The following is a 14,574-nucleotide window of genomic DNA, read 5'->3' on the forward strand; positions in this document are numbered from 1 at the left end:
TTGCTTGCTTGACAAGTGCAAAGCAGTGAAACTCGTTTCTGCCATTTCCCGTGACCAGCACGCCAGCAGGCTGGACCGAGGCGGGTCCAGCAACAGTCTCTAAGGGTTAGTCTCTACTTCGAGACCCAAGAGGCCTGAGCGCAGCAAACCTCTCCCTGCTCAGTCCCCTTCAGTTCAAAGAAGAGTGCCCAAAAGTATCAGGACGCAGGACCACTGATTAGACAAGATGACTGGAGTCTCCAGTGAAATTAAATAATCACTCTTTATTCAAAATAAATAAGCCCTCTTACTTACAGGAAAATATGAAAGTAAACTTCTATCCTTCTGGCCTCTAAGATAGAAACCACATTCAAAATATGTTCACTTACAAAAGAAAGAAAATATTTGCAGATTATTTGCAGAAAACTGAAATTTAGGAACTTCAATATACATTTGTTTCTTTGCGAAATAAAGAATAAAAGGAATAATTCATGTCAAAAGGTCACAGGTTAGAGAACTGATTTTCCTCCTGAGGCTCATTTTAGCAAACCCTCCAAGTACCCCCAAATCTTCTGGCCAAAAAGCCACAACCTGAGAAAGGAACCCCTCCCCACCCCACCGCTCCTGCACTAACACTGGCTACCACAGCGCCCGTCCAGCGGCTTCTGCAGGGCTGTGCTGGGTCACCGGGACCGGGAACATCAGGCTGGCACCCCGCTGCCTCCCAGCCACATCACCTCAGCCCCCCGCTGCTTTCCACAAACTAACTTGGCTCAGCTACTCTGCAATGGAGAGACGTTCCCTTAGCAGCAGAGTACTCCAAGTACCACCTTTTCCAGCATTTTCCAGACTCATATTGCACTCAGAGGGCCAAGGCTGCATCCCGAGGCTTTGTGAAAAGGTTTCCGCCAGCATACCAAGCGCCCGTCCATGGGACTCGCAGCTTTTGGATGCCTACCAACACCACTGGTTAACTTCCCAATTAAACAGTCATACAAAACACACACTAGGTCAACGAAGAACTGAGAAGAAGAAAAAGACCCCGAAGTCTTTCAGCCCCCGCCCCCTTACCCCAAATACACAAACACACAGGAAAGAACTTTTATAAATTCAAGTTCATCATCTGAGAAGTCGAAGCCTCCAGCGATTCCTCCAGTTCCAGGGCACGTTGAGTGTATGCTTCCAGATGGTTTCTCCAGATTTCAACTGGAAGCAAGAAAGGGCACAGCTGATGAACGGCAGGGAAGTCTCTTGGAAAGCAAGCAGCATGTGGCCTGCCCAGCGAACCAGCTCCCTAGATGGGGCCCAGCAAGGACTCAAGCCCAAGTCCCCAACTGCAACCCCCTCGTGAGCAGCACCAAACACCTTGGCGCACGCCGGCCTTGACAACCGCCCACCAGGGATACAGCTGTCCTCAAGGATGCCCTCTGTTTGGGTGCCATCTGACCCGAGGTCTGTCTGAGACATCCACTGACCAGCCCTCCCAAGTCTGAGACCACCTCTTAAACAAGGGCCGGGTCTTAACGGGGCCTTTTGCAGCCGGTCCTGCCACAGTGGCCATGCTGCTCTCCTGGGCACCCTTTTTAATCAGTGTCGATGAAGACTTAGAGGAGGCTCAACCCCAAATCCATTCCCCCAGCACTCACTGTAGTGTGGCTCCTCTTTTCCGGCAGGGGCCAGGGGTCTGTTCTCTGCAGAGCAGCTGGGGCCCTGCGTGGGCGGGCTAGCGGGTGCAAGGGGCCCAGGCTCTCCCGGCAGCTCCCAGTGCGCATTCTCCAGCATGGTCCTGTACGCCTGCCGGGCCGCCATCGTCAGCTCGACCATCTTGTGGAACTGGTCCTTGGGCAGAAACGAGAGCACAGGTGACATCCCCTGCAAACTGGGGATGGCGCCCTCCACAGGGAAGCAGGGTGATGCCCGCCTGCGGTGCTGCCCGAGGGAAGAGCAGGTGCTGACCTCAGGCCTGCTTAAGGCTCCTCTGCGGCAGCGGTGAGCCCGGACCTAAATTCGGAATCACACTTCCATGCTTTTAAGGAAAGAAGGCCACCAACGCTGCTGCCTTCAACACTGGGGCCCCTGAGGCTCAGGGCTGCTGTGCTGTGGACGTGCAGACAACCACTATCCCTCCCGACTCCCTCCCACAAGCAAGATAGGCCGGCGCCCCCTCGCCATCTCACCTGGGCCCCGTCGTAGCTAAAGATCCCCACCACGCTGACAGGAACAGCCTTGTTCAGACTGCGCCCCAGAGCTTTGCGGTTGAGAGCAAACACGAAGGGGATGTTCTGCTCACAGGCGTAGTCAATGATGGTGTGCAGGGTGTCGTCCAGCCCACCTGGTCAAAGGACAATGAAAATGACAAGGAAGTGCATCACACGAGCATGCTGGTGACACTGGCCGCCAAGGGCTTTTCCCGACAGTGACACTCCTGGCTATTTCCTTACTCAAGCCAGTGTACCAGGCCAGGTTTCACCAGGAGAGAGCCAGTCACTGCAGTGCAAGTACACTATTACTCTAGGCCACATGGAAGAAATCAACTCTCCAAGAGAGACACTTCTAAAAGCAACAAAACATGATAAAACATGTCCACGTCAAGTCAACATCTGGTGCTGGTGCTGTGCGTAATGGAAAAATGAAGGCTTGGTTAAGTATCTGCTGAATACCGCGTGCCACTCTCGGTCTAACGGCCTCGTGTGGACTGGCTCCTATATCCTCACAAAACCCTGAGGGGGAGGCTGCACCCCACTTAAGAGATGGAAATCCAGAGCCCAGAGAGGCCACTGAGTACCTCCAACCCTGCCTCCCAGTGAAGCAGCAGCCAGGCAGGAGTGGGGCGGGGGTGGCACGGAGAGCAGAGAGGGTGGAGGGAGCCCTGCATGCGGGTGACATGCCTGTGAAGCCAGAAACCCAGCAGCACTGACGAGTTACCACCAACAGGAGGATCACATCTGGACGTCTGTGCGCAAGTAGTGCAGAAACCAGTATGCACACACGCATCAGCCAGCTAGAACATAAAACGGAAGAAATGACTTTATACATGACAGCAACCAATCACTACAACAGGTAGGGATAAAAGTGGCAAGAAACGTGAGAGATTTATAGAGCAACTTCAACATGTTAGTGAAAGACAATAGAAAATCTAAACAAAAGGCACCTATGCTCTTGGATGGAATGATCCAATATGATCACATGTCAATTTTATGTTAACGTAAAACTTTTTATACTGTAACTTACTCTAAGTGGGATTTTTTTGAGAAATAAAAAAATACTGGGTTGGCCAAAAGGTTCATTCTTTTTTTCCGTAAGATGTCTCTAGTAGCACTTAGATGTCTTTAACTTCATTCGAAACAATTTTGTTAGATTGTATTGTGACAGCTGTCATATCAGCATGCATTTAAAAAAACATCAAAATTGGTGAATTTTTGTGTAGCCATTAAAATATATTGAAGATGGAAGAAAAAAAGCAACATTTTCGGCATATTATGCTTTATTATTTCAAGAAAGGTGGAAATGCAAAAGAAAGATTTGTGCAGTGTACGGAGAAGGTGCTGTGACTGATCAAATGTGTCAAAAGTGATTTGCAAAGTTTCGTGCTGGAGATTTCTCGCTGGCTGATGCTCCACGGTCGGGCAGACCAGTTGAAGTTGATAGCGACCAAATCAAGACATTAATTGAGAACAATCAACGTTATACCACACTCAGGAGACAGCCGACATACTCAAAATATCCAAATCAAGCACTGAAAATCATTTGCACCAGCTTGGTTACGTTAATCGCTTTGATGTTTGTGTTCCACATAAGCAAAAAAACCTTCTTGACTGTATTTCGTTATGCGATTCTCTACTGAAACGTAACGAAAATGTTCCGTTTTTAAAACAAATTGTGATGGGTGATGAAAAGTGGATACTGTACAATAATGTGAAATGGAAGAGATCCTGGGGCAAGGAAAACGAACCACCACCAACCACACCAAAGGCTAGTCTTCATCCAAAGAAAGTGATGGTGTATGTACAGTGGGATTGGAAGGGAGTTCTCTATCATGAGCTCCTTCTGGAAAACCAAACGATTAATTCCAACAAGTACTGCTCCCAGTTAGACGAAATGAAAGCAGCACTTGAGAAACATCCAGAATTAGTCAAAAGAAAATGCATAATCTTCCATCAGGATGACGCAAGACTGCATGTTTCTTTGATAACCAGGCAAAAACTGCTACAGCTTGGCTGGGCTGGGAAGTTCTGATTCATCCGTTGTATTCACCAGACATTGCACCTTCAGATTTCCATTTATTTCAGTCTTTACAAAAATCTCTTGACTGAAAAAATTTCCATTTCCTGGAAGACTGTAAAAGGCACCCGGGACAGTTCTTTGCTCAAAAAGTTTTGAAGATGGAATTATGAAGCTGCCTGAAAAATGGCAGAAGGTAGTGGAACAAAAGGGTGAATACGTTGTTCTATAAAGTTCTTGGTGAAAATGAAAAATGTGTCTTTTATTTTTACTTAAAAATCAAAGAAACTTTTTGGCCAACCCAATACATAATATGAGAACAGCCTTTTGAAAAAGGAAACGTCAGGCTAGCATCACCAGGTATTAAAGCTTGCTATAAAACTACAAGAACGTAAACGAGGGGATGAAGAGCGACAGAATGGAAGGTCCAGAAACGACCCAAATGCGTGGCGCTTGAGCAGGTCTGCAAAAGCCCTCTGAAGCACCGGAGAAGGTGCAGAAGGGACAGCGAGCAGGTCAGCCTCTGCAAAGATCCATCTTAGACTAAAATGCATTCAACCTAAACAAAAATGAAAACATGGAAGAACCAGGAAAAAAACAGAATTAAGAAAAAAAATCTTTAATAATCCTGGAGTAGGAAGGTTGATGAATGACAAAACCTAGATGCAATAAAAACAAGAATAAAAAATACCAATATGTACACACCTGAAGTCTCTGAATGGCCAAAAAAGGTTTAAAGAAAAACAGACACATGACAAAACAAAAATATTTACAACTCTTACCCAAAGGGGCTCTTATTTATTAAAAAAAGGTACACATAAATATAAAAAAGACTGACATCCTAAAAGACAAATGGGTAAAGAATCAACAATTTACAGAAAATGCCAAGCCCTTAAACAAGTGGAAAGGTGCTCAAACTCCCTTCACAAGAAAATGCTAACAGAATCTTCCCAAGAGGGTGGGGAGGCCAGGAGGAAGCAGCAGCCCGGCTTCAGGGGCTGCAGTGTCCCCGGGGGGCAGCGTGGCATGTGCGTTAACCTGGTAAGTGCACAGGCCGTTTCGCTCTAGGAATGTACCTACGGAGATGTTCAGTAAGAAACGACAGTGTGTGGACTTCCCTGGTGGTTCAGTGGTTAAGACTGCACTTCCACTGCAGGGGGTGTGGGCTCGATCACTGGTTGGGGAGCTAAGATCCTGCCTGCCGCACAGCGTGGCCAGAAAAAAAAAGAAAAAAGAAAAGAACTACAGTGTGAAAGGTGCATCCTTGTTTACGGCTACAGAAATCTGAATGCAACTGAAGTGACCATCAGCCCGGGACTGCGCAGCCAGAAGAATGGGAGTGTCCCGAGCCAGACTGTGATACTAAAAAGAGCAAGGCACAAATGGGATCCAGGACACCAGATCTCACACTCACTCACACACACACACGGACTAACAAGGACACATCAAAATATGGCAATGGTGGTTGCCTCTGGGTGGTGGGAAGTATCTGGGGGGACTTACTCCCAAAGGAAAGTAACAAGCACTGAATCCTGCCCTCTTGCATGGTGAGCTGTTTGAACCTAGCATCTGAAAAGTTACAGCATGGCATTGCCCCGGTTCCTCTGGAAACTGACCAATTCCTGAGCGAACACACAACGTCTGCATGGAAGGAAAAATTTCCCAAGATCTCCTATCACCTGGTATCTAATTACATATGATTACCTAATCTTCTTTCAAGAGGAACTTCTCAAATGCACATCCTACTGCTCTGAGGGAACTGGGAACTCATTCTGCAGCTGGTTTGACTGGGGATTAATGGTTAAGCCCCATATCCCTGAAATCTGCCCACCCCCCTGCCCCAGATCTACCTGAAGAGTAGCAAAGATGATGAGGATGAAATCTCTGGGGATATAAACTTTAAAGAAAAAACATTTCTGGGCAGGTGGTGAAAAGGGCGAGACAGGACCAGAGGTGAGGCGATGGCTGTGTTCCTTACAGTGAGATATTTTCAGCTTACCATGGGAGGCTGACGGAGTCTCTTCAACATCAGCCCCATGGCCTCTCACTCAAGGGTCTGTCTCTACCTTGTGTCCACCCCAACCCAGGAGCTGGTCACAAAGGCTGTTACAGCAGTGTGCAGAAAAGAGCTATAAAGCGACCGGCCCAACAGCTGCCATCCATAAAAAGGCCAACTTACTTGGCTGACCCTTCCGGTCCCTGAATTTGGGCTTTGGGAGGACCCCTGTCACCCCAACTAGGAAGAGTGGCTACTGTACCCAAAATGCATATAAGGATTACACTGAACACCAGCTTTCCTTCTGTGAGTCTGGAATGTGGGGACATGCCAGGCAGAGGGTGCCCATGTGACCAGCCCCAAGGAGCCTCCCTGGTAGATGACATCACACTTCACACGTGTTGTCACATCTCATTTTGAGGGAATTCAGCGCGTCCTCTCTGACTCCCCTGGGAGAGGACACTGGAAGCATGCCCTGCTTTCCCCGACACAGCAGCCAAGTCAAGATGGTTTTGCTCAGCCCAGCTCCCAGCTGACGTTACTAGTGAGAGCTGAAAGCATCTCCAAGTGCCGACTTCTCAAAGTTCCACAGGAAGACAACTTAAAACAAGCAAATGCTCAATCAGCTAAACAATTTCCATTTAAAGTTTAAGTTCAGAATTATCAAGAAAATGCCACTCGGAGCAAATACAGTATTTTAACATAATCCCAAGCTGTAATACTAAATTTTACATGTAAAATGACGACAATCTATTGGCTATCTTTTCCAAGGAATAAACATTCCTAAAACACATAATCGAGTTCTTTATGCTTCAAAGCAAAAAAAAAAAAACAACAATGTAGGGACGGATGATTAAACAACGTATTTTAAATGCGTAACAAATCCTTGAGATGCCCATCAGTACATTCTTAGCTCCATTCTCTGCCACACTCAGAGGAGTGGAGGCTTAAAGAAAGAGCAAGGTGGACTGCCAACTGAATACACACATTCCCATTTTTTGGTTTGTCTTTTTAAATTTATTATTATTATAATTTTAAAATTTATTTTGGCTGCTTTGGGTCTTTGTTGCTGCATGTGGGATTTCTCTAGTTGCGGCGAGCGGGGGGTTGCTCTTCATTGAGGTGCGCGGGCTTCTCACTGGGATGGCTTCTCTTGTTGTGGAACACGGGCTCTAGGCACGTGGGCTTCAGTAGCTGCGGCACACGGGCTCAGCAGTTGTGGCTCTCGGGCTCTAGAGCGCAGGCTCAGTAGTTGTGGCACATGGGCTTAGTTGCTCTGTGGCATGTGGGATCTTCCTGGACCAGGGCTCAAACCCGTGTCCCCTGCATTGGCAGGCAGATTCTTAACCACTGTGCCACCAGGGAAGTCCCTGGTTTGTCTTTTAAAGGTGAAAATCACAGGAGAATGCAAGATAAGAGCAAAAAAGTTTTGGAAGCTGAAACACAAACAGTTGACTCAGCTGACCTAAGCCAACAATGGGAAAACCCCCTAGACCCAGCCATTTACACCCTAGAATTCAATCCCCAGAGCTTGGCAGCTAACAGGCAGCACCGGGCACTTCAGAGACAGGGTGAAGTTCAGATGAGGTGACAGCAAGTTGGTGTCCAGATCCACTTCACCCAGCCGACATGCCAGTGCCAGGCCTCTGGTGAGGCAGATGGGCAGGTCTGTGGGACACTGGGACCCACACTTCTAACCGTGGGCGTAAGGACAAGGTCACAGACTCCCAGCAGGAGGTAAGAGAGTTCTTCCCCAGGGAATATGGAGTCAGAGAGACAGAGCAGCAGCCCAGCTGTCATCCTACAGCAGAGGTTCTAGCTTGGCATCCACAGCAGCAACTAAGAACTTACTAGAAATGCAAATTTTGGGGCCTGCTGGACCTGCTCAGGAAGAAACTCTGGAATCTGTGTCTTCACCAGCCTCCTGGGTGACTCTGATGCTCACTACAGTTTGAGAACCACTGCCCTCAAATGCAGCTCAAAGCCTTTAAATGCCAGCCCCACCCCCAGATTTCTAGTCAGCTATAATGGATGTTAAGGACAAACAGAGGACTTCCCTGGCGGTCCAGCGGTTAAGACTCCGTGCTCCCAATGCAGGGGGCACGGGTTTGATTCCTGGTTGGGGAACTAAGATCCCACATGCTGCATGGTGTGGCCAAAAAAATTTAATAATTAAAAAAAAAAAGACAAACAGATAGCAGACACCGGTATCTGCAGAAACCTCCACCAAGAGATCAAAACAGCAAACCACCTGGGAAGGGAGGCTATGCAGGGAGAAGGAAACCTCACATCACTATTATTCTCAGGGAGGAAACACATCCACAGAGGAACGGCAGCTGCAACACACAAAGAAACTTCAGAAAACAATAAAAATAGCTCCCAGAAATTAAAAATAATAGCAGAAATAAAAACCTCTACAGAAAGATTGAGACATAGTTGAAGAATCCTTACGGAAAACAGAACCAAACGAAAGAGGTGAAAGGAAGAGGAAAAGTCACAGGAGGACAGCAGTGCAGGAGGCCCAGCATCTGAGCAACATGGTTCCAGGAAGAGCCTAGAGAGGACCGACTGTAGGGAGATTCAGAGCACAAACCCAACAGCACGTCCGAGAACTGAGGGCACTGCCTGCAAACCGCCCCACCTCCCGGAACCCTGCGCACAAGGAATTTCCCACAAGCTTCCAGAGATAAGGGAGAACAAAGGGGAAAAGGTCAGAAACCAGAAAGCCTGGATTTCAAGCACCATCTTCTAAATGTGCTGCCATGTACCCTTTCTCTCATAAGCCACTGGGGGATGTGCACACCCCGAGACAAAGGAGTGCACGAGAGCCACTAAACACCACACCCCAACAGGAGATGGGGGAGGCCGTCCCCAGGACGACAGCTGCAGAGGAAGCACAGAGCCTGGAACGATTCCAGGAGAGAAGCTGCAGAATGCCCGATGCACCCATTGCCTTAAGAGGTTCAGGCAGCCGGGTGAGAGCTTGAGGAGTGATTCATTTCAAGTTCAGCGCCTGCCATGGGACTGTGGTGGGGACACTGCCAGCACACAACCGAACAGGCAGGTCCCGAGACCCCTTTCTGATGGCTGGGACTGGACCTGCCCTGAACTAGGACGGGGACAAGCCCACTGGGCTGGCAATAAGCAGGTCCAGCTGCTGCCCTAGTGACCCTGGGTGCTGCAGGCAAGTCAGGAAACCTCAAGTCTTCAGACTGGAACAGCAACCAGAAAAGCTCAGGGCTAGGATCTGGACTGGATCCCTCAAAGTCCAGTTCCAGCCGAGTGGAAGTTTACACTGAAGGAGAGAGGAACAGGACCAGAGAAGGACTCCGAACACTTACACGAAGATGGAGGACCAGTGTCTAAGTGACGGCATTCTGCTCTTAACTGACAACCCCTCTACTGCGCAGCCTGAGGACACAAAATGGACCACCCAAGGGCCAATGGGAGGTGTCACAGACGTCCATCTGTCGGTCACCTCGCCCAGCATATCACATCACGAAAAACGGAACCAACCTTCCAGCATCAGTAAGATGGCCAAGTGCTTGGAAAAACCCATCTTTTTTTGTTGTTGTTCTTTTTATTTATTTGTTTATTTTTGGCTGTGTTGGGTCTTCGTTTCTGTGCGAGAGCTTTCTCTAGTTGCGGCGAGCAGGGGCCACTCTTCATTGCGGTGCGCGGGCCTCTCACTGTCGTGGCCTCTCTTGTTGCGGAGCACAGGCTCCAGACACGCAGGCTCAGTAGTTGTGGCTCACGGGCCCAGTTGCTCCGTGGCATGTGGGATCTCCCCAGACCAGGGCTCGAACCCGTGTCCCCTGCACTGGCAGGCAGATTCTCAACCACTGTGCCACCAGGGAAGCCCAACAAACCCATCTTTAATCAGTGGACAGATGAGTTAGTCACAGACTGAGCAAGCACATTTAAAACGGACAAAAGCCCAATGCAGGGACCGCCTAGCTGCCAGGCACAAAGCCTCTGTGGTGTGAGTGACCAGTAACCACAAGAGGCCTGCGCAGGCCAGCTGAGCCACACTGTGAAGACCACAGCCTGACTCACAGAGGAATGCACTGGCTGATCCCATAAACTCTGGAAACAAATTACTCAATTAAGAGAAAATGAAACAAACTGAGGTGCCGAGGCCTCGGTGCCCCTTAGCTGCTGACGGGTGTGTGGTAGCCAGAGGGTGTGTACTGCAGGGGGCCACACGCCAGGGACGCCACAGCGCCCTTACCTTTCGACTGTATCTTCTCACAGTTGGGGGAGATGATGACGCATTTCAACTTTTTGAGCTTCAGATGTTTGAGAACTTCCCTCAGCCCCAACACAAGTCGGCGTTTGGTCTTAGCCTTGACTGGATCTTTCTGGTACATACGATCTTGGAAACGAACCAGCTCTTTCAGCAGGTCCGTAACACAAGCGTCAACTTCTTTACTGAGCATCTGGCTGCAGTAGCTGAAAGAAACATTAGACACGGTCACGTTCCCACTGGCTGCGACACTCCAGCGCACTGCTCCTGGCACACCTCAGATGAGGGGGACAGCATGCCACTTTCAAGAAATCACGCTTTGATTTGCAATACTAGTCAAAAAGGTGGAACTCCTGATAGGATTTTATGAAAGGTGTGGATGGAGGCATCCTCTCCAGCCCTAACTACAAGGGACAAAAGACCTCTGGGCCCCATGTCCCCAGGGCAGCCACTCCCGGGCACCTCTCCTCATGAAAAAAAATGTTTGGAGAGTCTATCCTGAAGAAAAGTGGGAGGGAAGGAGGCGGAGTGCCCTAAGAAATTACATACAGAAATTACACAACGAGAGGGAACCCAGATGCAACAGGCTGTCACCTCACTACCCGCTCCCCCAACCACAGCTTGGATTCAAGGGCACCTCTGGCATCACGGCACTAGGACCTCTCGGGAGATCAGGTAGCCCTGGCATGTGTTACAACCAGGTCCTAGCCACCTTCCACGGGGAGGATGCAAACACCGGGGCCCAGACGAGCCAGTGGGCGAAGAACTCAACGCCCAGTGTCAGAGTGAGCACAGTGCCCCAGGCCCCACTGCAGGCACAGCTGCCAGGCTCACTCACTCCCTGAACCGCCGGCTGTGGATCTTGGGGCAGGCCTCCACCTCCTTCTGGGGCTCAGCTCCCAGCTGGTCTTCCGACTTGCTCTCTGCCACAGAAGCACAGGACACCAACTCTTCTGTTCCCCCTGGAGTTTTAGAGAAAGAAGTCACAGCATGGCCCCTCCAGGGCTCCACACACAGACTGCGGGGACTGAGGCAGGGAACGCTCAACAGCGGCAGTGTCGCCAGAGCAGCCAGATTCGGCAGCACACACCCACCACATCCAGACACGGCCACCGAGTGTCACAGCAGGCAGAGGAGTGATGGGAATGGCTTGGGAAATCAGAAGAACTGGGCGACTCTCTGCACTGCCTAGTGGTGCCTCCCCGCCCCTTATTTAGTTATTTCTTATTTTTATTGCGGCAAATATTTACAAAATTTACCATTTTAACTGTTTTTGGTTTTTTTGGCCACACCACGCAGCACGAAGGATATTAGTTCCCCAACCAGGGATGGAACCTGAGCCCCTGGCAGTGAGAGCGTGGAGCCATAACCACTGGACCACCAGGGAATTCCCTAACCGTTTTTAAATGTGCGGTTTCAGTGGCCAAATTTATTTTTTAATTTTGAAATTTAACCTGAAGTTCTTATCAATAAGTTTTAAAAGCAGGTTTATTAGTTCTCAATTTTTTTGCAAATGCTTGAAACCATTCCTTTATCAAATAACCCTTAAAAGAGAAGCTGAACATCTAAACTGGGAAAGCCACAATAGGTGTGTTTAAATCCATCAGACAGGATTCAATAACAGCTTACAACACTCAAATTGTTACTTCTAGACACTTCCAAAGTGCAAGTGCAATAACATCACCAGAGGAAGGAGTTCACCCACCAGGAAAGACAATGTCCCATGGCTGGCCTCTCCACCACCCACAGGCGTAGCTTGTAAAACCCCTGGCAGCCTGTATGGCAGGAGCCTCCAGGCTGGGTGGCAGTGGACCCAACCCCAAGATCCACCCTGGGGAAATGCCAGCAGGAGGGGTGCTCACGTCCCCTATATACATCCCACGCTGCCACAGCACCTCTGCTTCTAATAGCCCCAAAGTGGAAACGCCCACAACACTCACATGCCACCTGGCACGTTTGTACACCTGGATGCTATGCAGCAATGACAATCTGGTACTACCTCTACAGGCCACAGATATACTGCTGGCCAGAGGGGCACACACTACAAGATTCCACTGGAACAAAGCCTGAAAGCTCACGGGTAGGGCTGCAGACAGGGCTGAGGCCTTGAGCGGGAATCATGGGGACTGTGGGGCTGATACATTTCTGAACTTGGTAAAAAGTCCTCAAGCTATATGCTTCTGATTTGTGTACTGTTCTGAATGTATAATTCACTAAAATGCTTACTTAACCCATTTTTTGTATGACACCATGTCTCACACACTTGTGGGCAAGCAGCTCTGCAGTTAATGGTGTTAATTCTCATGGCACTTCAAATTGCGAGGACCACCCAATGTCACACAGATCGAACTCAGGGGCCTCACCCCTCTGTCCCTCTCACCCCTGAGAAGCAGAGGCACCAGAAGCTCCACCTGCCCATAGGGACGTCCTCTTACTGTCAAGTTAGGAGACTGAAAACTTCTGCATTCCCGAGGCCCAACGCCCACGTGCTTTAACCACACAGGGACAAGGGCTGGGCAAAGCCCAGACAGTTGGCTGTGCATATGGCCGCCCCCGCTGAAGGATTCTTTAAGAAGCAAACCAACAGAACTCGGTACCTGAGGGGTCAGCCTGCCCGAGGGCCTGGTCGTCACCACCGCTCTCTCCATCTTGCACATCGTCACTGGCAAAAGCTGGGCTCACAGCATTTTCTTGGAGACGCTGTTGCTTTCTCTCCTGCCGCTCTTTCAAAATAATCTTTAAAATTAAATAAACGATCAAAACACCTAAATACTTGTACTTAAAAATAAGCTCTTCTGCAAAATAAGCCACCCAAGTTAAGCTGGTTGGCACTGTGCCTGTTTGTGCCCTTACTCCCCACCCACCCCCATGGGTGGGCCCAACCCTCTCACCCACAGCCCAGGAGCAGCATGTTCCCCCTGGGTGCACAGAGCAGGGCACGTGAGAACTGGGCTCTGATGCAACTGTGCAGCTCAACTGTTACCTGGCCCCAGGCAAGACATGCCTTCCTCCATCTGAGACCCACCACACTCCACAGGCTGCTTTGAAAATTAAATCAAAGAACGTGTGCCAGGAAGTGTCCAATATTTACCAAATCTGAGCACTAGACAGATTGCCTTGGGTAGAATGAGGGTAAAAAATGTGAATGAGAACATACTCCCCCATTTCTGGTTTTCTGTCCATGTCATTCCAAAGCATTAAAATAAATAAATAAATAAGGCCTCCCCCTCCAGCAGCTAAGGCACCCTGCTTCACTCGCTCTAGCACACCATGTGGAAGAGCAAGGGATCATCTTTCAGAGAATCGTGTACCCATCTTGACAAGAGCAGTTTCAAATGAGAGTGAAGGTTAAAATCTAAAAATGTAAGAGTCGAAAGGAGTAACACAGATACAGGAGAGTCTGTAGGTTTTCTCGCGCCCAATTTCAAACAAAACACCACACACCTTCTTCAACGAGGTTGGCTTCTTGGCCTTGGGGACCTCCCTCTGCTTCCCCTTCTTCATCAGGGGGGCGCTGGAGTCTAAGGGGTTGTGCGGGGTCTTCACCTGGCCAAAGCGGTGGCCCTTCTTCCCTGACATGGAGTCTTTGGAGAGGACGGGCACCGCCCCGACTACAACACAGTAGGGACACATGGCTCAGGCTGCTGCCCGCCACCTGCCTGGCTCCAGAGGGCAGGCTCGCTGCAGATCTGTCTCAGGGGCTCCTTATGCTGCCCGCCCATCCCCACAACCTTCCTCATCCTCATCAAATTGTCCCTTAGAGAACCAGCTTCCTATCCCTGTAATCAAATCTCCTATATTGCTCCTATGTTGTAATCAAATCTCCTATGTTGCTCAGTAAAATCTGATGATGTGTGGGTCTCATTTTTTGATTAAGAATTTTTCCGGGTAGCTTGTACTTAAGATTTAAGATGCCTTTTACTCCACCATTTTCAGTTGACACTGCCTTTGCAGGAGTTGGCCACTGGCTTCCCTATGCATACCTTCTACCTCACTACCTTATAAGATCCTAGTAATATTTCAAGTTGATTCTCTTGAGTTTTCTAGACATAAACATACTTTCCTAAATTCCCTGCACAGTGTAAATACATGACCACAATCACTACTCAGTACACTTCAACTGCATACTATG

The 14,574-nt window shown here is 49.1% G+C and overlaps 1 protein-coding gene across 13 annotated transcripts in view; it reads right to left on the reverse strand.

Annotated features, from left to right (window-relative positions):
• Window positions 1–243: 243 nt before the first annotated feature.
• SECISBP2 (SECIS binding protein 2) overlaps window positions 244–14,574 on the reverse strand; it is a 39,560-nt gene continuing 25,229 nt past the window's right edge. For 12 of the 13 annotated variants that reach the window (XM_029202091.1, XM_029202089.1, XM_029202090.1 and 9 more), the window contains 7 exons: window positions 13,887–14,053; window positions 13,040–13,178; window positions 11,281–11,404; window positions 10,428–10,648; window positions 2,157–2,311; window positions 1,626–1,818; window positions 948–1,185 (listed from right to left, as the gene is read on the reverse strand). In XM_029202091.1, coding sequence (XP_029057924.1) covers window positions 1,082–1,185; window positions 1,626–1,818; window positions 2,157–2,311; window positions 10,428–10,648; window positions 11,281–11,404; window positions 13,040–13,178; window positions 13,887–14,053 — 1,103 coding nt within the window. In that variant the 3' untranslated portion in view covers window positions 948–1,081. Of the gene's footprint in view, window positions 1,186–1,625; window positions 1,819–2,156; window positions 2,312–10,427; window positions 10,649–11,280; window positions 11,405–13,039; window positions 13,179–13,886; window positions 14,054–14,574 lie in introns of all 13 variants that reach the window. The other variant, XM_029202086.1, reaches the window with a different exon arrangement.

This window comes from Monodon monoceros, unplaced genomic scaffold (genome assembly GCF_005190385.1).
Source record: "Monodon monoceros isolate NGI ecotype Baffin Bay Population unplaced genomic scaffold, NGI_Narwhal_1 Super_Scaffold_5, whole genome shotgun sequence".
Lineage (NCBI taxonomy): Eukaryota > Metazoa > Chordata > Mammalia > Artiodactyla > Monodontidae > Monodon > Monodon monoceros.